The 24,916-nt window shown below is 33.1% G+C and overlaps 1 protein-coding gene across 1 annotated transcript in view; it reads right to left on the reverse strand.

Annotated features, from left to right (window-relative positions):
• Positions 1-24,916, reverse strand: part of LOC128677558 (A disintegrin and metalloproteinase with thrombospondin motifs adt-1-like) — a 42,200-nt gene that overhangs the window by 16,030 nt on the left and 1,254 nt on the right. The window contains exons 2-3 of the mRNA XM_053758500.1: positions 1,085-1,157; positions 349-611 (exon numbers count right to left, since the gene is read on the reverse strand). Of these exons, the coding sequence (XP_053614475.1) occupies positions 349-611; positions 1,085-1,157 (336 nt within the window). The remainder of the gene's footprint in view (positions 1-348; positions 612-1,084; positions 1,158-24,916) is intronic.

Genomic DNA, 24,916 nt, shown 5'->3' on the forward strand with positions numbered 1-24,916 from the left:
AAAAATTCATATGATGTTGTAATTGTTCATTATTACAAGGTAATGTGATTACAATTAACTCTATTGTGTTCTATGTTTATTATCTCATAGTGGGAATAATCTATACGGGACTAGGTTTCAACTGATTATGTCTTATGAGCATATATGACACAATTTTAAAAAGCCTAATTAATCAAGTTTTTGTGAGGAAATGTTCTTAATTGCCCATAAAACTTCCTAGGCGAGTGGCTTTGCAATGTTAATGGTCGAATAAATCATAATCAACATCGTTTTCGGAACATAAGTAGGTAACGTAAAACTATATTTATAATGTATAGACAAAGACAAAAAAGTAAGTTTTACACTTACCACATCATCACAAGCGTACAATGCAGCGTTTTCACTACGAAAATAACACGAATCCAACTCTTCATCAGAATGTTGATCTAACACCGCTTCAGTGTCATTCGACCATCTTCTCATCAGTAGGAACTGGGGATCTAGGAAACTGTTTCTAGGGTTTAGCTTTAGATTTAAATGATTTTTCAATGACAGCAGCTCTTGATCTTCGTGAAGCAATGAGCGTTTGCGACGCTTTGGCTGTTTAAGATGTGCTATTTCAAATTGTGCTTCTGGAAGATAAATGTTTTAAAGATTTAGGTGTACTATCATTGCTTAGGTTTTACTTAGGATATTATATGATGACGAAGAAGAAGGATGTAAATGCAGGGTATGTTGGCCATATTTGGCATGCATTTGGGTGTACTACCTATTCAGTAAATCATCTATTTAACAACATTTGGTATAACTAACAAAACGGGAACCAAAATTAATAATATAAATAATAAACTAATAATATGTCATGAAAGTGCATAAAAATCTAATAGTTACCTATGCTATTAAATAACCATTCAAAAATACTAATCACGACGATTGTAATCATTGAAAGGATTGAAAAGATGTTGTGTAATTTCACTCAACAATAACCAAATGAAAATATAAATATATTACGATTGACTTTCAAATTTGTAACAGTTACCAATTCAATAACGGGTAATAAGATCATAGGTCAGCAGTTCAATGTTTCGTTAACGGTGTCACTCACCATTGTGGTCGGCGCCGAAAAGGAACACCTTTTCCGACTCTGTCAGATAATCCAACAACTGGTTGGAGTGTTCCTGTAACAAAGAGTTGATCATAACATGAATATAGAAGAAACAATAATGGTAATCTTATCTGGCGTGGTATGGAACAACATTCTTTGAATATCTTAGCAGTGGTGGATGCCAGTAGTATGTAGCTATTTGAGAAAAACTACATAATTTAAAATTTGACATGAAAAATGCCTGTGAATGTCTAGTTCATAAATGCTTTTACTTTGATTAGATTTTACATTACATGTGTAAAAATGTTTAGTATGAATTTTGTTTCTTTTTTACTGTGCCTTGTCTCTCTCTTATCCTTTAGTCTTTCCGTATTCTAAGCGACGCCAGACGCCGCGAAAATAGCCACAAAAATCGTGAAATAACAAATTAAGCATGAGCCTATTGCTGATAAGCAGCAAAAAAGAAAGAAAGAATTTGAAGAATCTTTGATTGCAACAAAACTTTAAATTACAATTTAAAAAACCCAAACGGCCTCCACTCAACATATTTATGCCGTGGGCCCTAGTATTCCGTCCACGACGCTGGTCTTCTGTGCAAGCACCAACTGTGTGAACCCATGGATGTGACAGATCGTGGCATTTGTCGCCAAATTAACCAAGGAAGTGAGTTTAGGTCCCAACCTTGGTTCCGGCTAATTACGGACTATTGTTTGTCTGTCATTGGTCTTATGAGAAGCTTCGACTACAATAGGTCGCACGCCGTTGGAGTTTCTTATCGGCTGTTAGGCAAACCAAGCTTCTTTGAGATTTTTGTGTTCGTTACTACGATTTAGATCTTGTTGGTAATATTGTAGAAGTTCCATTATAATAAAATAATATTTTTGTTACACATGTATTTTAAGGACTTAAAAGTTCTTGCGATTGGACCATTGGACTTATCAGTGTCTTGTTTGACAGTCCCTAATATAATACTTATGTCCCTTCATCAATCGCAGTTATAGAAAGTGCGTGTGGTGTGATGGCTTAGTAGATAGTTGGAATGGCACCGAAGCTAGTTTTTTTTTCTATTGACAGGAAGTTTTATTCCTGTATAGGAAGCAGTAGAAAATAACGAGAAACAAAAAAGGAGAAAATAATATCAATCATAATCTATATGCATCAATTCATTATTATTAAGCATTATTAAACAGTCCTGGTAATCTTTTTGCTAAGATACGAGAGTAATAGCGTTATTTACAACCAAGTTCCGTTTATATTAGTTCCTGTAGGAAGGATATAAGTAGACACTAAATATCACTATTATTAAACAGTCCTGAAAATCATTTTGCTAAGATATGAGAGTAATAGCGTTATTTACAACCAAGTTCCGTTTATATTAGTTCCTGTAGGAAGGATATAAGTAGACACTAAATATCACTATTATTAAACAGTCCTGGTAAACAGTCCTGGTAGTCATAGTCAGTCTAGTAATTTATATAGAGTGAAATTACTAGAATTTCTCTTGTCTGAGTCAGTCAAGATAATAACTGTAAAATTTATCAGTGTTTGATTGCTTTAATTGTTACGCAAACTACTACTGCACGTATCTATCGAATATAATAGTCGGTTTAGTAAATGTCAGGTAAAGTTTTCAAATTTAACTAACACAGCTTTGACTTTATATCTTCTCAGCAGTATTCAATCCGAAATGTTGGCAGTTTGTAGTGTTGAGCATTTTATTTTTTAACTCGGTCGGTATTTTTTAAGTCGTAAGAAGCAATTCAATATATTTAATTCACTAGATATCTTTACTTAACAAAACTTTGCCTAATCTAAGAAGTCTATATGAATTAGAAATTGTTTGATGTATTTCCCATTCGTCATCTTCAACTCTCGCTATGTCATCTGTCATAACTATTCCATCATTACGCAGCATTCCACTTTCATATCACTGTTTAATTTCGATTTCCTTAATTTCCATGCGAGTGGTTTCGACCACGAAAGTGTGTAATTACCCACCTTTTTGAATACAATGAAAGTTTCTTGCGCAAATAGCTCGGTCGGCTTGTTCTAATTTCGGATGCGCTGGATCCAATTGTTTCATATGTTGCCAATACTGAGATCATACTTGGTTCATTACGGTCAGAACTTGACAACACGATTTTAGCCTGGCGTACTTGTACATATCCATTTATGTCTTCAGAACTTATAAAGTTTGTTCGATTGAGAAATGTAGCCAGGTACAGTAAAATTGTTGCTGTATTATCATCAAAAAGTTTCATTTGGACAAACTGAATGTTTGACGTTTTATCCATTTTTAGCCATAGATTTTACACACAAATACCGTTAATATTTTAGTAAGTTGAAATTGACTGATAAATGTTTTCAATTCTTTGGTGTTATTTGTAATTTCTTTGAAAATTTCCGATTATGCATCAGTTTCTTAAATACGTACGTGAAGTACGTATTTGTAGAATTGTAATTCACATTTAATACGATTTTCACTGCTCCATTCAGTGAATTCTAAAATATGCTCATATTCTAAAATATTCTGATCCATACTTGTCTCTCAGTTTTCCAAACATTTTTGTTAAAGTTCAGGGTCTTTAAATCCAGTTAGTCATTAAATTTAATTCAGTATATAGAATAAAATCTAGACGGGCTCTACCATTGACATTATATTCTCTGCATTGTTCACCTTGACAGAGTCTAATAGAAACTATTCACGATTTGTCCCGGATTGACTTCCATCATCTTTTGTATTGAACGAATTTAAGCAAGGTCTTTAGTTTGCTGTATTCAAAAAGTTTGCGAATTCTTCAAGGGTATTTGGTAAAACTCAACGCCTATAAATAGAACAAACTAAAACATTATTTTCTTAGGTACTTATATCTTCTTTTATATCTTCCTTACCCATTTTATATCGTAAAATATCTCCTTTTCCACTACTCCCTCGTTAGTGTCTAGTGTTTCAGTCACACAGACTTCGCTTATAGTTTGTATAATCCCAAAATAAATCCAATTTCTATGAAGGAGCTGTACTATCACCGTACTTAATACTTTTTTGTAACTGTAATTATTTTATTATCTATTATTCACTTTGTAATTTAATATACCTGTTTAGATATGCCTGTGTTTCAATTAAGCTTTATATGTGTATTAATTTAGTGGTTTATAAGACTTTATTATATAATTGTTTGTTGTTTCACTTGTGTTTTGAGGTAGTGTTTGGTTTCGAAAACCGATGTTTTCGAAACCAAACACCTACCTAATATAACTCAAAACATATTGTTTAACTTACTTAGCTTACTTTCGGAAGATTTATTAAAAAGAACAAATACGTTTATACCTAATGCTACATACAATAAACATTGGAGATGATACCCAGCCGTTCTTGGTATCTCGCTTCATCTCAAACATTCGAAACATCCAGAGAAAACACTTGTCTATACGAAGATCATCCTATACTTGAAGTAATTATGACAGGGGGATCAGCTGAAGCGAAACAAAAATGCAAGACTGGCGTTCATATATCTTGGAACAAAGAACTTACAGTCAACTACACATCGAATCAACCAAACTCATTGCAAATCCACCGCTATATCTGCCACTAAAAGATTCGCATGTTCTAAAACATGGACTCGACTGTACAGTCACGCACATAAATAGTTAGAAAAATCATAATAAATTCCGGGATTTTATGCAAATGTTACATTGTTATGATTGTGAGATTAGTTATAATGGTGGGTTTTGAAGGCTAGGACAACTGTTCGGGTTATAGACGTTTTGTATTGTTTGCGTTATCGCGATTCGATTGATATCAAACGTTTCCTTAAAAATAATTGTATGTTATCACAAATATATGGATATGCTAAACTGATTAGATTCCAGATAATTATAATCCAGTTGTATATTGTACTGGTATGTATAATTTTGGATAATAAAGTACTTAGAAGTCTCTTTTAGTACCTACCTAGTACATATGTAATAGTTAACTTTGTGAATTTACAAGTTCACAGAAAAATCTTAATCCTCAGTTGCACCAGTCAACTTCGACGTTAACTTTGAACTGTGCGCATCAACGTTAAGTTCCCCATATATAAGCTCGCAGATAAATTTAATCCTCAGTTGCACCAGTCAAATTTGACGTTAACTTTGAACTGTGCGCATCAACGTTAAGTTCCCCATATGTAAGCTCGCAGATAAATTTAATCCTCAGTTGCACCAGTCAGCTACGTTATTAACTTTGAACCGTGCGCATCAACGTTAAGTTCCCCATATATAAGCTCGCAGATAAATTTAATCCTCAGTTGCACCAGTCAGCTTCGTCGTTAACTTTGAACCGTGCGCATCAACGTTAAGTTCCCCATATCCTCGCAGATAAATTTAATCCTCAGTTGCACCTGCACCAGTCAAATTTGACGTTAACTTTGAACTGTGCGCATCAACGTTAAGTTCCCCATATATAAGCTCGCAGATAAATTTAATCCTCAGTTGCACCTGCACCAGTCAAATTTGACGTTAACTTTGAACTGTGCGCATCAACGTTAAGTTCCCCATATATAAGCTCGCAGATAAATTTAATCCTCAGTTGCACCAGTCAAATTTGACGTTAACTTTGAACTGTGCGCATCAACGTTAAGTTCCCCATATATAAGCTCGCAGATAAATTTAATCCTCAGTTGCACCAGTCAGCTTCGTCGTTAACTTTGAACCGTGCGCATCAACGTTAAGTTCCCCATATCCTCGCAGATAAATTTAATCCTCAGTTGCACCTGCACCAGTCAAATTTGACGTTAACTTTGAACTGTGCGCAATAACGCAAAGTCCGCCATTTTATCTAACAGTAAAATATGAATGCTATTTTGGGCGCAATAAATTTCGTTTCAATTTCAGAAGAAAAAAGTTAATACTCAGAAACTAGGTAAGTAAGCGACGAGCTAACGTAAATTGAAACCAGAACTCGAATGATAGCTGTTTCAAATTTAAAATTATTAATTAAACATGAAGTATAAACCTTCTGTATTTGAGTGTAACCGGTAATTTACCTGTGATATTAACCGTGTAATCAGTAAGCGCCTCTTCCTACGTAATTACCAATAGCGTGGCGTTAACACCAAGCGTTGTTTATTGTACGGCTTGTAATAAGCTTATTTGTTAGCACCTGGCGTCATTGCTCCGCTGCGTCGATGCAGAGCGTTACTGCTTCGTGGTTTTACATAGAAAGCTTATTTATTTATTTATTTTTACACACCGACAGGCTGTGAAACATGTGTCTGAGTTTTAAAAAAAATGGAAACTTTTGGAATTATTACGTTTAGACAAATGTCGTAGAACAAAAGTTGTTAGTGACGTGTGAGTGATGATGTATCTTATGCACCTTTGGAAGGTTATGCATTAGATACAAGTAACCCTGTATATCTTCGCGCCACTTCTTACGGTCCTGTACCAGTTATAACATAGTATCGATAGTTTTCCGCATATATCGATTAAAATAATCTAACATATTTACAATTTAGGCAAGTAATTGGAACGAACGGCATGGCATTTATGACACGTAATACAAAAACTAGTTCAGTGCAATGAATCCAAACGGATCAAATCAAATGTTATGTTATGATTGTATTTGTTTTTGACCTCTCAGGTGAAGGTCGAGTGGTATTGTTTAGAGTTATGTATTATAAGGCTATTGTATTTGTATAAGTGGTCTTTGACCAGTATTCCACTTAGAACATCTGGCTCAACGGCACCTAGCCTATTCCACAAAGAGCACCTTTTATTCGCAGGTGTTTTGTAACATTAAATGTCAGTCCACAAATCTAATGATATCTCAACACGATAAATAAACTCATATACAATCAGACAAATAGACATGAACTTTGAAAACATAAAATTCCTTTTCCTTTTTTCCCTTTTGTATGTATATTATATATAATTTTGCATGCCTGAAAAAAAAAAACTTGAACTGAACATAGCATGATGATAATAATGGACGACCTCAAAAACTTAAAGACTATTATTCAGGTCATCATAATAAATTATAGTTTTTCATGTAAAGCACATGGTCACTGTAAATCGTATTGTCGTGTATGTAATTGTTCATATTACGTGGCGCGTGCGTGATACGTGCCCGTCTTTCATATGAGCTTGTCCTTTTTTTTAACCTATTTGTATCATCCGGCCTCAGTTTCTGCTGCCATAACTCTCGTATCCAATGCGGTACATACAATGATTATCAAGAAGCGTTTGATGCTGTACCACCTTGTTCTCGGTCTGACTCTCCTCCGTCGTCTGGTTCCTTTTTTATGACACGGCAAAAAGAGACAAAATTGTAGACTAAATACGTAACAGTTTATGCTGTTAAAAGGGTACCGAAATATAATATTTTAATTCAGTCAACCGCACGTCCACTTACTTTATTAATAAACAAATATAGGCATACCTAAATAACACAGATGAGCAAATGGAGATAAATTTTCCAATTAGAAAATATGTCATCTACCCAAAATTATATCAGAGTGGTCTAAAGGAATCTAGGTCAAACAGGTTTTCTTAAGTGTACCTAGTTTATAAACTTGAATACCAGTTTTAGGTTCTAACGAGGTAAATCAGCGGACTTTGTATTGAAATTAGTATTAGATTGGCAACAAATATTTGATTTTGTGTAAAATTGTATAGTTTAAAAAATGCTGCTTACACAGCAATTAATAAGTGAGCAAACACAATATATTCTTTGCGAAAGACCGATTACAGGCCGGAACACACGTACGCTTAAACTAAAAAAAAAAATTGTTACGCACTTATATTATACTGACCCATGGGTAAAATAAAGTACAGTCACATAAACATACGCAAAATCATGGCCGATTTGTCCCTAAGATAAATCTAGGATAACATGGCATGCGGTCGAATAAATTGCACAAATGTTCCAACGAATGCGACATGTAGCTCTAAAATTAACTGCCAATTGCCGCTTTTAAGGCGTAAATAAATAATGATAATGATCAATCATAATTCTGTGTGTAAACTTTAGGTAATAAAAATTGGAACACCATAAAAACATAGCGATTGTTACAATAAGACTAATCATTTCAACACCGTGACAATTCTCACGAGCGCAAAAAATTGCGTGCGTGTTAACCGACTTTTCTTTTAGAGTGTGCATTGAAATGGCTTTATCACACTCACGTTTTAATGTTTGCAATTGTCATAACTTGCGCCTCTAGTAATCCTAAACTTATCAAATTAAAAAAATCGGTTTGCCATAACAATGGGAAACAAGATGAGACGGATTGATAGCGCTTGGACAAAAAATGTCTGCGAAAAATAACAATAAAAAATCTGACCTTCGTCCAATATGACGTGACCTTGCACTTGGTCTATTTAGACTAGCGTTGGCTACTACACCTGTGAGATAGTGTGAGATCGTTCCAAACAAAATGAATCTAATTAGCTAATTAGAACAGTCATAATTAATAAGATTATATCTTTGCACAACGCTCTGAATAGTATAATTGTACGGGTAAAATGCAACGTCTTATGTAAGGGAAAATTAAAACTATGAGAATGTGACATATTGCACGAGAAAATGGTAGGTAGTAAAAAGATTAGTGGTTAAATGAAATGTTACATACAGTAATTCACATGTATTGTTTTAAAACATTATTACATTTATAATAAACATTTATATTTCCTTAGTTTGATATTTACGATTAATTAGGAGAATAGTAAAATCTTGCTCTATTATTTTTAGAGTGCAATTGGTTTACTGATGTTAAGCAAACACGGCTTAGGTGTCAGTTTGTCAGAGAAAGACGCGAATTTGTTAGTTCCACACATTGAAATATATATTTTATGATGATGAATTTTGTGTGAAGACAGTTGAAGGCTTGAATAGTGACATTTTGGAAATTATACATTAGATATGACAATGGTTATGACAATAATTAAGCCATTTTCTTTTGTACTGTAGACGAAACCGCGCGTAGTTTCTAATAGATTATTTTGCAATGAATTTGGATAGGTTATGTGTTGTTGACTGTACCACGGATAGTTTCTAAACAGATCAAGTGATTTGAATAATCTAATAGTACTTATAGACGCAATGCTACGTTATTATGGGGAAAACCAACCGGTCCAAGAGAAATTTCTATTTGTATAAGCTGAAGTAATAATTGTAGCAAGCCAATGTTGTTATGTAGAAGAGTTAGCGAATTTTTATAAATTCTTCTATGTCAATAAATAGTATAAATAAAACACAGTCTATTTTTAAACCAATAATTTTATTTTAATTTTTGCTTACGTAATTAGAGTAAAGTACTTAATAAACTTTCAAAAACTAAATGTATTTGAAACTATCTTCTTGTGAAAATTATCGCTCTGCATTTCTACAATAATCGTAAATGACCGTCACTGTACATTACTGAACAGTTAGAAAAATATTTAAGGTTTTAACTTAATTATTGTCATAGGGCGGAAAATGTTTAATATATATTTTTGGAACTTAATAATTATCTAAATATTACATTACACCTTTAATTATAAATTATTGATAAAGACTTAAAAAACGACGTAAAATACGAACTGACAATTTTTATTCTATTGCCAGTCTCTCATACTTTAAGCCAACCAACGTAAGTAAAACAGTTTGTGATGGCTATCGAATAGAAACTGCAAGCTGCAGTAGTGAACAAATATGTTGATAGCCATAAAAAGTTCCCGTGGTACACCCAGTTGAACTTAACAGGTGGACCACGCACGACCGACGCCCGATTTGTTTTTAAACTACTGCCTACTGATATTGACTTACCTATTTGCTATAAGAATAAACAAACCTACATGTCTAGTTAATATAGGTATCCAAATCTCCTATGGTAATAAGTGGGATATAGCATTAAGGTATTTCACATCTATGTATTTATACATATAATAAATAAAACTGTGAGCTATGTCTGTACATAAGAGAAAGATAATTATGAGGGCTCTTTGTGGGACTAATAGAAGCCAAAACATTTATTTTAGTTCCGTTCATATATTAGAGGAACTATTTCCAATGGTTTGTAGGGCACACGGCTCGCGGAATCTGTATCGCGACGGTTCACTCATGAATATTTACAATATGGTCGGCTGTTACCAATAGACAGAGTTACAAAATTGTAACATATGGTGCCACGATCTGTAGCAATATAGTGAAATGATAGAAAATACATTATACATAAAAAAAACATAACACATCAACATTATTCCCAATTCATTTGCATCATATAATCCCACTAGCTTTTGCCCACAACTTCGTATGTGAATAAAAATCCGTTTCCCGTAGGAATTTCAGGAAATACCTCCTTAGTGCTCCCCTACACTGTACTAGGAACCTACATGCCAAATTTCGGCTTTCTGGACCCAGTAGTTTCGGCTGTGCGTTGTCTATTAGTGTCACTCAGTAACGCAAGAGTTTTATATAAATAGATTAGAAATCTGACGTCAGCGCAGAATATGTTTTCTTTTCACATTTTCTCTCAGGAGATTTCTTTCACTATTCTCACAGCCATATTATGGGTCGAAAGCAATCCCTTCTGGAGAAACTCCCCTCGTCATAGCCACGCCCATCCTTATCAAAGCATTTCACCACCCAAGAAACCGGGCTATTACGTGTAGATAGATAGATTAAATATGTATTGTTCTCCTGCAACACATCTTATTAAAAAAAAAAAAAAAAACTAAACGTGCATTAAGTGTGCCACACTGTCACAAATTAAATTTACCAGGTTGGCTGGTTGTGTCAGACTAGCCTCGTTACTAACTAACCAACCTAAACTAACCAACGTTACTAACCATTGTTATGTTAACCAATGATAATTTTGTATATCTGGGTTAGGTTCTAACCATTGGTTCTAGACACAAGATCTAGGTTACTAGTTCAGGATTTTTCTGAATCAGCTTACTTAGCGCAATCTGTCTATCTTTGGTTGTCCACTCCAATTCCCACATTGGCGTAAAAGTATTTGATTTACAACATTGATTAAATGTACCATAATACTCGTAACATTAATCATTGTAAATATTTCAACCTTCAAACAGACACCTAAACCTGACATTTTAATGGTATGTAGTTCAATTTCCGTCATATTTTATGAAGCATGTCTGTAATGGAAACTGCGACAGCTACCGCAAAATTTGATACGTGATCCAGTGGCTTTATGTTAATTTGTTATCTGTCAATATTATTTTAAATTAGTTAATTGTTATGGCGTTTCTTTGGAACTGGATGCATTATTTGTTAAAGAGGACATCTCCGGGAATAATCGTATGAGTTACTTGGTTATATATCGATAGATTTCTGTGGTGATCGATAAGTCGTGACATGAAAGAATATTATGCTCTCATTCAGAGTTGAAGATTTAATTTTTTTTTATACTACTGAGCAAACAAACAGGCCTGCGGCCCACCTGATGGGAAGTGGTCACCACAGCCTAGGGAAGCCTGCAAGGCCAAAGTGCATGCGTTACCTAAATGAATATTTTCACGCACTTTATGAAGAACTTAATGTTATGGTAGGCACCTCATTCCTCACGGATTTTGGGTTAAGCTTGCAACACATCCTCATCTCATCTTTTCACGACATCTCGATGGAAAAATATTCGATTGCAACAGAATGTAACACGATTAAACGACTCACGAGTTTGCATCGAGTAACGTGATATTTGTGTGCATTCCTGTGCACATAGTTTTAGTAGTTCAAGGAGATTTTATCCAAAGTCAAACCAAAAGAATCAAATATGCGATACCATATCCAAACTTCCATATTAAAATTATTGTATTTTTGTATGTGATGAATAAACTCAAAAACTAGCCTATGTTACTTAAAAAGGTTCTCTGTGTTAAATTTTATAAAAATCGGTTTGTTAGTTTTTGAGTTTATCCATTACAAACAAAAATAAAAATCTTTTCTCTTTATAACATAAGTATTGATTGATGTACAGAAGTATGGATTTATGAAAATAATTATACTTGCTCATCTATAAATTTGACTAACGGTCACATGAATATGTCACCATCTGCTTTAGCGCAGATACTCAATGTAAAATGGTTGAAAAATTGTGCAAGTCAATTTACATGTTAATTACCTGCATTGCACAGACCGTATTGAATCAGTATATAGTGTAGATTGGCCAATATCCACGAGGTCACTGACCGCACGTTAATGTTTATGATATAAATAGGTATAATTATTACTCATGATTTTAATTATAGCAAAAATATAAAAATGGCGGTCGAATGGTCAAGGGTAAAGAGTTTCAGAGTCTTCTTATTAAATAAATAAATATATTAGGACAAATCACACAAATTGAGCTAGCCCCAAAGTAAGTTCGAGACTTGTGTTATGGGATACTAACTCAACGATACTGTATTTTATAATAAATACATATATAGATAAACATCCAAGACCCGAGCCAATCAGAAAAAGATCATTTTCCATCATGACCCGACCGGGGATCGAACCCGGGACCTCTCGGTCAGTGGCAAGAACCTTACCACTGCGCCACCGAGGTCGTCAAGTCTTATTAGACCAATCTAAGATGCAGACATACTTATGATGTGATGAACATCATGGTATCTATATATACACAGGTTTATTGTAATGTGCACTGATTCTAATGTGACTATTTTTAAACTGCTTCCACCACCACAACTTCACAGCTCAAATACTTCAGTCTAACTGCAATCACAGCGACTGGAAGGTGGTTTAAACATCAGCTATATTAAATATTAAAGGTTCGTGGTATGTCCTGGGAATATATTGTGAGAGAGATAAACTAAATATTATCCAAAAACCAATGATTATTGTTATCTAAGTCCACTAAAAAATAGGTCATAATGTTTTTATTGAGACACAAATCTTATACATTTAAAAACAATTTAAAATGGAAAAATCAAACCAATATAATACGAAATAATAGATCATAACATTTATCTTTGTTAGTAGGTACATAATTTAAATTTTATTTTACTTTATCACAATAGTTCGGCATTGGCATTTTAAAAGTTATGGGTACCAAAAAAATATCATAAAAAATTATGGTCGTTGCGACATTTGCTACGAATTCAATACAAAGCGTGCTCGTAATTAAAATAATTAAAGTCAAGCATTGCGTTGCGCTTGCGCATGGTATAGAAAAGGTTGATCTTTATGCGTAGATTTGTCATGCGTGCTGACAGTTTGACAGTAAGTGACAAGTTCATGTCACTGTCGAAGATTTGTCAATGTTACGTAATTTTATGGAAATAATGCTGTACTTACGTGTTATTCGTAATTGCCTGACAATTTCGGCAAGAAAAAATAAATAATATTTTTTAAAATTACATTTAAACATTTCTCACTTAAATTAGTGTGAGAAGATAATATTATCTCTGTGTTTTAAATTCGTTGTTTTCTAGGTTTTGTCACTGACGTGCGTTGACGTACGTTGAAACTTACGATACACTTTCGGTGATGTTTCTCGACGGGCGTCAAAACGACGGAGCGCGACTGAACTAATGGTGCATGACTATTTCGACGTACCATTGCTGAATGTATCTTTGAATCTTCAAAATTTAGGTTGACTGTAAGCACAGCTGTAAGTGATTGCGTTAGCGATAAGGCCGCCGTTGTTCATCAATATTTTCGCATATCTACTCCTGCATTTGTTTATGGCAAGAGTTATATTATTGTAAGGTTTATTTTTTACGCTGACCCCAGGCTTCGCAGCTCCGAATGTAACCAGGAACATGAGAGAGAGAGAAATAGAGGGTTTAAAACCATACTTTAACTAGTCCATTTAGACAATTCGATGAGGGAACAGGAACAGACGTAATTAGCAAAACTGGGTTTTGCTAATTACGTCTGTTGAGTTAATCTAGAACCAATTTCTAGTCTAGATTGAATCTGATTCAGTCGCGATACAAATCATAGATGTTACGTTTTGTACTGCGTCTTGTGATCTCTATGAAGTACGGTCAGAAAACTAATTTTAAAGAAAATATATTATGAAAAAGGGAGCCTTTGCCTAGTAGTAGGACACGTAGGTTAGGTAAAAAAGTAAATAAACTATTTTTTTGCTAATGTTACTTTGACATTTTTCAGATAAATGATATTGTCATCTGCAAATCAGTCATGGACCCGGAGTGTATCAACTTGTTCACAGCTATAATGAAAGGACGTAACTTAAAAACGCGAAGCTTATTAAATTTTTCGTTCGGAAAGAAGCGGAGCCATGACGAAACCGCACCCCCGCTCCGTCTGCCTCTGCCTCGCGTAAAGTGATTTTGTTAGAAAAATGGCAAAAAGCTCTATGGTTTTGTTTGCGTTAACATTAACGGAATCCTTCCCAAGCGTTATATATTAGCTATAACCAGTTTTTTCATGATATCACGGCGTAAAAAGTATCAATTATGCATTTTCCCGATCCGGTATAGCGCGATCACGATTCTTGATAAATCGATGCAAAATGCACATGATAATGTGAGTGCATGCGACCATCACATGCAACATTCTTGAGACTTGTTAAGATTGTTTCTACTGATTGAAATATGTTGAGCTAATTTCTAACGATATCATAGAAAAAATCTATATTATTAATTTAAAAGTCGGCTATAAACCCCTCTGAATTTTTTGAATAAGTAGAATAGGTATATGTAGATTACCTATTCTACTTATTCAAATATATATATATATATATATATATATATATATATATATATATATATATATATATATATATATATATATATATATATATATATATATATATATATATATATATATATATATATATATATATATAATTTCTAACGATATCATAGAAAAATCTATATTATTAATTTAAAAGTCGGCTATAAACCTCTGAACCGATTATAATAATTATTTTTTGAATAAGTAGAATAGGTATATATAGATTACCTAGTAGTTAGTATATATATATATATATATTAGGACAAATCACACAGATTGAGCTAGCCCCAAAGTAAGTTCGAGACTCAAGAATAAAAATCGGTCCAGCGGTTCAAATCGAGACCTTCAAGAGTAATATAGGCTTCATTTGTATTATGGTTTTACCGGAGCGAAGGAGGAACGGCGCTCTTGTCTTTTATGCTTTTGCAATTGATACTGCGGTAGACAAAAAGAACCTGATGAAATATGGTCACCGCAGCATGTGGACTTTTAAATAAAATAAAAATAAAGTATAATACATGAAATTCATCAAGAATTCGTGCTGACTTTCGTTTATTTATTTAAAAATTGCCATAGCTTTTTCTATCACACGATCACTGACACAGTTGACCGCCTCGTATAAACATTATTAGTTCCGTTTCGGTCAAACGCCTGCGCAGCAAAAAAATACAATTTCACTGTCATTATAGGTAATGATTGTGTAACTATTATAAGATCATTTCAAACATTTTGATATAACATTACAATTCGGGAGCTATATTGATTACGATAATAAATACACAATAGTTATTTTGCAGTAAGTCTTGGATTGATGGTACTTAGTCAGTGTCCTAGCGGACCCTGGGTTCCGACGCTCAATGGCTGCGGAATCGACGACAGAATCTCTATCTAATCTTCGCATGATCCCTGGTTATTTCTGGGCTGCGACGCCGCCAAGCCCGTGGTCAATGTAAATATATTTCGTTTCGGCTATAATTTTACATCCGGCCATCTGCATTACATGAACGCTCTTTGGACATGCTATTGGCTATCCGCTGTCATGGTTATGTGTCTCTTAATTGCCTCTTATGGATAATACTATGAAATGGTCCAGCACAGCTGGTCCATATGCCACAACTCGCCTTAACTTTAAAAATAGAATTTCAACTATATGAATAAACTTTTTAAGTATTGTTTACTATAATTCGTAAAGACTAATCCGCTACGTTTCATGTCAGTAAATGATTAAAAATTATTACCTAACTACCTATATAAATTATACAGTCTTTAGTTTTTATGTACCTAATCGGCAAGTAAATAACTAGTGCTGTTGAAAAGTTCACCGGAATGGCAAAAAGTATAGGTGATTAAGTTAGGCTACCATTTCCATAATTGCGTCCGGATTTTCTTTTCATGTGTCATTTACAGTTTAGATAAATACCTATGTTAAGAGTAAATTATTAAGTAATGAATGATTATTTCTTCTTCCTACCCAGTATGTTATCCAGAATATTGGTGTCAGAGATTTTATTCAAGTCATCTAAAGGCGTCATTAAATGATTTAGTTTCAGGAATGTAATTAGAAGAGTGACCATTTTGTAAAACGAATGTAATACACATATAAGATATTTTTCTTCGCAATAACAGTTCATTTTTATGGTTCCGTAGCCAAATGGTAAAAACGGAAGCCTTATAGATTCCTTATGTCTGTCTGTCTGTCCGTCCGTATGTCACAGCCACCGCATTAATATTTTATACAAAAATAACATAAAAAATGAACGGAAACTCAACATTTTGATTTATCAAACTCATACGTGTGGGATTTGACGTAAAAAATTATATATATGATGTACTATATATACTATGTGAACTTGCACCGAAAATTGGTTTGAACGAGATATAGTTCGTTTTTTTATACGTCATCAGGGCGAGTCCGACTTGCACTTGGCCGTTTTTATGTCTTATTGTATGTAGTAATACTTAGATGAAACTATTTTTGCATACTTGTACCAAATCATATTCATTGAAATATTACCAGTTATAAACTTATTATACCTAATGGAAAGGAAAGTAATCGATTACTTATTTGTGTTGGTTTTCTTTGAGAGAGCAAAGAGAGATTTTATGAGCTGTCATTAAATTTTGATGACTCGATCTAGGAATAATATAAATGTTAATAATCGATTTGTAAGTTTCTCTCTGTGTTCATTTACTGTTATTTTTTCTTTTTGTCGATTTTGCGGTTAAGCTTTCATACACTTTTAATTACAGTTAATTTTATAAATTATGTAATTTTACACATACTTATGTATTACTACGCATTCGTACTACGCATATGACAATATATAACTCATTTGTGCAAAAAAGTATTTTTGTCAAAGCCATTCCAACCATAAGTACATTTTTTTTTCCTGAAAAGTTCATTCTACCGTTTTACTAATATCGATATAGATCCTAACTAATATTATAAATGTTAAAGTAAGTTTATTTGTTACCTCTTCAAGCTCTATCTACTCAATAAAGCTTCTTGAAATTTAGCACACATTTAGTTGGAGAAGGACATAGGCTAACTTTCATTCCAGAAATACATCTGTTCCCGTGGGAAAGTTACGCGGGAGAAGCCGCAGGCAAAAGCTAGTTCCTAATAATAGCCTCAAATTAATTCCAACGAGTGTGCAATATTGTAATTAGAAACCGCAGTAAGATACGCTACGTTGAGACGCACTGAGATGAAATATGCAGATAATCCGCTCCTCCTATAGAAAGTGGTTGTAATGTTTTAGAATGTCGCTCTATTAAATATATGGCAAGGTAAGGATCCTTGAAAGCCTTATTTCATTGTTACCTTACCTTAAAAAACCTCTTCTTTATCATTTTAATGTTTATATAATATATTAGATATTAAAATATAAGGCAAGACTCCTTAAAATTTTATTGGCTCAAGTGCCGTAGGCTATATAAGTAGGTACACAGGCCAACCAAATTGTAAACTATTGCAAATTCCATCGTAAAAAACTTATCGTTTTCTAAAGTTTTTTCCTCAGTTATATAACCATAGCTAGGGTTTGCTTTCCTACTTTTCCTTTTCCGCTGTACACGATCAGCATTCTTACTCGTAATTGACAGACCATCGGCATATAATCTTTTTTTTTTGTTTATTCCCTCATTTTATTGAGGAGGCAAAGGGTATTAGCCCATACAGCCAAGTCTTTTGTATAGCATATAATCTTGATGACACCAAGTTATAGTATTTTTTTTCCTTTCTGTCATGAAAGACCAGGCTTAAGCGCGATAGCCAGAAATATGACTCGTATCTTTTTATTTTTTTTATAAAATTTTCACACAGTGCATTTTATACATGATATTATTGATGTTGTATCTTTTTATGGTAGTATTTTTATTTAATTTATTTTTTTAATTTGTTTATTTATTTTTATTTCTAATACATTAAAATAACATATATAGATGTACAAAAGCCTTGACAGGTTTATACGTACAGTCAACGGCACATCATCCTACCCATTGCAATGTGCTGTCGACTGTACCTACATCTGATTTAACTTGTAATCTACTTTACAGATGCATTATTGCTTGCTATATGCTTATGTTATTCTTCTAGTGATTTTCTTTTCACTTTGTTGCCTAAAATGGTTTTTTCAGTTCTATCTTTAAAGAATATCTGAAACCTCTCCCTAATGTTTAAGTTATGAAAAATTCGTGATTCAACCAACCATATGGAATTTACAGCTATAAACAAAATATATTTACCTTGTTACGGAGTAAATGAACTCTTAAGTTGCATTTTAATAGAACAAGCTTATATAAGTCCGTGCACTAGAATGTTCAATAAATATGCGTAGGTGAGGCTTAAACCAAACTCGGAATACGTAACAGTAGGGCCATACATTTACCCATATAAATGTAGAAATGTGTATTACATGAGGAAGTGTTTACATCGTTTTAGCTTAGGCCTGGCCTGTCCCATCACAAAAAAACACAACATACAAACCGACAAACGACTCATTCAGACAGAATAGACGATAACGAAAGGATATCGTGTACAAAATTTAGAAAAATTTGCAAAAGTTTTTCTAAGTTTTAAAGACTTTTTGACTACACTTCATTAAACTGTGACGTAAACAGTCAATACTTATCATAAAATGATCGTTTTAATCATTTACTTAGATAAAAAAAACATTATTTTTGTGTATGCTCATGCATTGAATTTTCATTTTTTTTGTGGGACGATAGCATACTATACATTTTATACCAAAATTTTTATTTGCTTGTTTTTTAACACCAGGAATCACCTCCCATGCGCAGAGATAAAATAAGTCCATCATTGATTAGGTAAGTGTGTTAAAACATATGGTAGGTATATCACAATGCAACCTTCAAAACCATAAAAATGTCATACAGTGTTGACATGAAACTCAATTGTTGCAAAATTTAGTTCAGTAACACTTTTTATTAAGCAATAAAGTACTTTATTTTTTACGCTATAAGATATGTTATCCTTTGTTTATTTACGAGACAATGTTGCCAGCGACAATTTGTCACGATGGTGCGTTGACACTTCGTACAATGCGTGTATTCGAACGCAATTAGTGACGGGTAGTGGGTTTGAGGGTTTCGTGTAAGGACTGGGGGGTTGAACAAGGTAATTATTTCTGCGAATAAAGAAATCTTAATGATTGTGGCGATATCTAGATCTGTTAAAGAAATCATATCAGACAAAACCTAAGTTGCAATGTCAATGTTTTAAACATTTTACAACCTCCCAAGACATAATTTTTATGAGGTATCTATCATAGTATAGATACCTAAATAAATAAAGTAATATTTGCAAGCGATAATAGTGTCGCTTGCGGATATTATGGATTGGTAGGAATACAAGAAATATAAACTTATGGAAATATTAGAGATATTGCACCTAAATAGTAAAGAACATGATGATGATAGCTGAACATTTGTGGCTTTTAAGAACACGGAAAAACAATTAAGTATGTCTTTAATCCAAATTTACTAGGAATAAAAGTAAGGAAATTTAAACTAAATAGTTTCCCTGGCAGAAGTTAATATGCTACTCGTATGACAGCCAACAGAACCTTTTAGAGGATAAAAATTACGCACGTAGCTGTTGAGAATACCGTAAGATTTCGTGAGATTTATGTTCTACGTTGGCTGGCTAAGATAATGAGAAAATGTAAGAACAGATGAAAGGTGAGATTGTGGAATTAATAAAACCAAAATATGTGTTGAAGTCTGAATAAAATAACAATAAAAATGCATGAAAACGCAAGTCTTAGTTGAGATTTTGACTTTGAGTTAAAGGCTACGGTAATTTACCTCTAAATTCTTGGAAGATTTTAAGTAACTGGCTGGAAAATTACAATTGTTTTAAAATTTCATACAACATGAACAATTTCACACCCTTCACATCCATTTGGCACCATTAAAACATTAAGGCGGCTAAAACGCTCGCCCAGATGGCAACTAGAGCATCTTATCTCGTGTGAACTCTCCCTGTAAACGTATTTACATTGGCAACCATAGTGGCATTTCATTGTGCACTGCTTTCGTAATATACTTTATGGTTTATGAAATCAGCTTGGTTGTTTTTCTACTGATTGTGTTTTGGCGTCATCACTTGTTGATATGGCTGAGCACTTTGGTTTTTTATCTTATTCTTAGGGATCATATTATAGGGCTTTAGTATTTGAATAGCAACTAGTAAAGCCTAGCGTATAGCAGCTAGCTCCTGTCGTGTGATTATTAGTTTGAATGCTTCTTGTCCATTAATTCATTAGTTGGTCCAATCTATATTTTTGTACTTTGATTTAATTTGATTATTAATCAAATTCATTAGGGATATCATATAAATAGCTGATATGTCATAATATTCTACTGATGTCTCACTCTGATGTTTCACTCTCAGGTCCTGGCAGAAGGGGCAAACCCCTGAAGTGCTGGCTTGATGTCCTCAAAGATGATATGCGTGCTATTGGTCTGACAACTAGGGATGCCGACGATCGTGCGAAGTGGAGACGAAAAAGCAGGGAATACACTCAGATGAGAGAGAGAATTTCAGTTCGCATACTGACGTGATTTCATATTTGTAATATAGTATATAAAATAATAACCAGCGTTTTACACCGTTAGCAAAGATCCAAATCGTCAACTTTCATAATTACATCGTGAGCTTATAAAACCCCGAGGCGTGTCGTGTGCTTTCCTGTAATCTTTGTAATTTTTGCTGTAATTTTAGGTAATTCCGCTGATCGTGGCGCTGTGACGGTGTTGCGGACGGGAAAATCTGTTTGAACATTACGGTTTTTGTGACACGAATTCGTTTTGTAATAAATTGAAGCGTGCGCTCAATGTGAAATGAATCTGCTTAACTTTGCATGCTTCTTACTTTATTTGATCCAAACTGCTTTTATTCCAAAGATTTTATTGAGAATAATCACATAGAAGAAAGTAAAAATTAAAAAAGTAGGTGTACTAAAATGCTTATTTTATTTGTCACTGTCGTAATTAAAACCTTCAATTAAAATCTTTATTAACACAATGTCTGTGTGTCATTGTACTTCTTATTCTGCGAACATCGTTGTATTATTAAAAAAACAATTGGGATTCAGACTAATTTGAATAAAAAACACATAAAAACAAGTGATTTGTAACTGCGTTAATTTCGCGAGTTGCCAGATTATTTTACTTTTAAATCGTTATCTAGTTTTTTTTTGGTGAAAATTTTGAGATTCCTTATCCAAAAATGTTGGAAAGAACCTTAATAGTAAATATCTGTTCTACACATTTCGCATCATCTATAAGTCAGATTATTTAAACATACCTAAGTACTTGGATAACCAGTTAATTAACTAACATTATTAAAGTTATGTAAAATTTTACTATTGCAGTGCCTGTAATAGCAGTGATAAAATATTGCTTGCTGTACTATCAATGACCTTCCATTCTGCCTGTATAATTGTTAGAAGGGAATCACGTTTGAAAGTGCTCTAACTGGTTTTACGTGTAGGGTTGGTTATGTACTCACAATTTGAGAAAAGTGAACCTTGAATTTGGTCCTTTCATGTTATGAATGGTCAAGTCTGTAGGATTGAAATTATGTCGATCTTTCTGTTACGCTGTTAATAACGTACGTCAAGCATATGAACCTAACCAAATTAATTGCAAATTTGTCGCTATTACTATCGTATGTAAATAAAATATTATTTTCCAATGCTGTAGTAATAACGAAGATGTCTATACGTGGGTACTATAAAAATGGGAAAAGAAGCGTGAGCAATATATAGCATGTATTGTTGGCGAGAAATAAAGTTGGCTCAGCACACATAAGGTTGGCGTTGTTGGGGAGAGATCTACGAGTATACGCAACAGTGGATCACGGTGAGCTGATAACAATGATGCTGTCGTATAGAAGATGGATCTCTTCTGCACTGTTTCTAAAAATACTGTATTGCTCAATACAAAGCAGCAAACAGCACGGCCATCAATAACCAAAATTATAATGAAAGAAAGGAAGAAAGGCCGCAAATGAAAAGAATTAAATACAGAAAACAACAATTAAATAAATTTTACCAAATAGGTAATTTTTAAATCAAAATAAATTTGAAACAACAATTACGCTTATACTATACATATTCTTTTTTATCCGTACATCAAAAACTGTTATTATTTAGTAAATATTTTGCCAAATCTCAGATAACAATAGACAGATTATTATTGGCTAAGCTTAATGGTGTTAACATTGCTACATACAATTGCAATAGCCAGACTTTTCATGGATGAAGTGTTGCCTTGCAAGGTTGTGTTCACATGCAAATTGCTTTTTGTAACAAAAATTATTGGGTCGAAGATTAAATTTTGATCGACTATCACGGTGAAAGCTTAGCCTCGTGTCTTTTGAAAAACAGAAATAAATATATTTTAATTTATGAAAGGCTTATGATTCTCTTTTATGATCCTCAAGTACTTAATTTGTGGCTATGATGCCCCGAAGCCCTAGGGATTACGCAAAAGTTAATTAAAATTTTTGAGCCCGATTCTCATTTCAATTATTTCGAAGTTGGATTTATGAATGCATATGTGTGTGTGTAAAAAAAATAAGAAAATTCATTGAACTAACTTCGTATGCATGTCAATTCTGACTTTGAAGGTTCAATGTAACGTTCAAAGTCGAAATTGATAGGCGAAAATATTTTTTTTATATCCTACATACATACATACAAATTTATCTTATAATACAAGAAAGACAGACAGACAGACAAGAGGTCAGGTTGTTGAAAGTAATTAATGCTCTAAACTTTGTGCCTAGATTTAAAAAAATAGCATAGAATATTAGCCCTTGATCGAGTTTCATCATGAGAGCAGGATAAGGCAACTAGCATTAATATTAATTTCTGTGGGTTATATCATTGAACCTAATCATACAATTTTGATGTTTTACTAGCCTAGCAACGCCACCTACCACTACTTAGGATCTACGGAAATTTGTAATTTAGGAACAAACTCTCATTATTTACGATCATATCTAAGTGCCTTGACCCGTGTGACTCAGGCATCACCTAAATTTAAGAATAGGAAGCTTACCGATAGAATTCCTTACATTTTTGTGTTTCCATTACTCTTCGTATTAAAAGTATTTCAATTACTTAATCATCTAGTTAATTAATTTAATTTTCATTGAATTTATTTTATCTCCTAAGTTTCAAGCCTAAAAGACCTGGTACTTTAAAGGTAATATCAATATTAAAGAATTGAGAGTTGGAATATATGTATATTGACCATATTGCACGATATGATAATAACTTTGAGGTAAATTAATGAAAAATCCGTAGTAATATTTAAATTTCAATAACTCTATTTCAGAGATGCTTATTTTATTCTTAAAAGAAGAAGAAGAAAGTACAGAATTGAAGTTAAGACAAGAGTGGTTAACAAACGAACGTCTAAATTGGATGTTGAAGTTACCATCAATAATGAAGTTCTTTAATAAAGTGATAAAATTTTAAAAGTCATAAATCGATAAATGTATGCTTTTTTATTTACCTACTTATTTAAAACTTTATTGTACAAAATTACAAGTAATTAAGTACAAATCCATCAGTCAACGATGAGACCTAATTGAGATAGCAATGTGTCTTTTTTTAAAATTCAAATTCAAATTCAAATCATTTATTCAGAAATTAGACCTTCACAGGCACTTTTTCTCGTCAATCTTTATATTTATAGTTATTTCTCACAAGCTACAAACTACTGGCATTTCGGAACGACCACTGCTGAGAAGAAATGCCGAAAGAAACTCATTTGAACAGTGTTGGTCCCTATCATGCCAGATCGGCTTACCATTATTATTTCTTACAATGTTTTTTTTTCTTTCTAATAATATATAAAAGTACATAATGTACATAGTCAAAAGGTATATAATGTACATAGTTTAAATAGAGTGTGCCATTTGATAACATACCTAATTATGAGGCTTTTGTTAATTCTTATCATTTCATGATAAGATGAACCTATAGCTCTTCATTCAGAAAAAAATGGGTTCTTTTGATAAGAGTCGTTAGGTAGAAACTGAGACTATCTAGAAAAAGGTCAATTTTATTTCAACAATTAATTTAGAACAGGTCATACCAAAATAGGATAGCAATGATAAGGGGTTAAAGACCTGTCTTCAGACTTTTTAGTTCGAGTGCAGACTATTTAGACGTGATGATTGGTCTAAATTACTTGAGAACAACCCACAGCTTGTGGACAATAAGTACTTACCCACTTCAGGTTGTAAAGGCAAGCACTTTCTCCAATTGTAAAGGTTTGAAGTAACATTACTATTTAAAGCATTATGTAATACACTTTTATAAGTAGGTAATAAAGGTTCTCGATTAGAAATTGTCACAATGTAGTTAAAAATAACTCCTTGCCAAAAAACATATTGAAAGACTGATCTGAATAGATAAAAATGTACATAGATATGAAGAACAGAGCCAAGAAGGTTCTCAAATTGTTTGATAAATTTGTGGTATGCTAACCGAAGTGAATCAATACTAACAAAACACTATTTGAAATTCATTTTTAGTAGTACTTGTACATTCAATGTAGAATAATATATTTTTGAAAAATCTTTATAGTAGGTAACTTTTGCA

Source organism: Plodia interpunctella, chromosome 18 (assembly GCF_027563975.2).
Source record: "Plodia interpunctella isolate USDA-ARS_2022_Savannah chromosome 18, ilPloInte3.2, whole genome shotgun sequence".
Lineage (NCBI taxonomy): Eukaryota > Metazoa > Arthropoda > Insecta > Lepidoptera > Pyralidae > Plodia > Plodia interpunctella.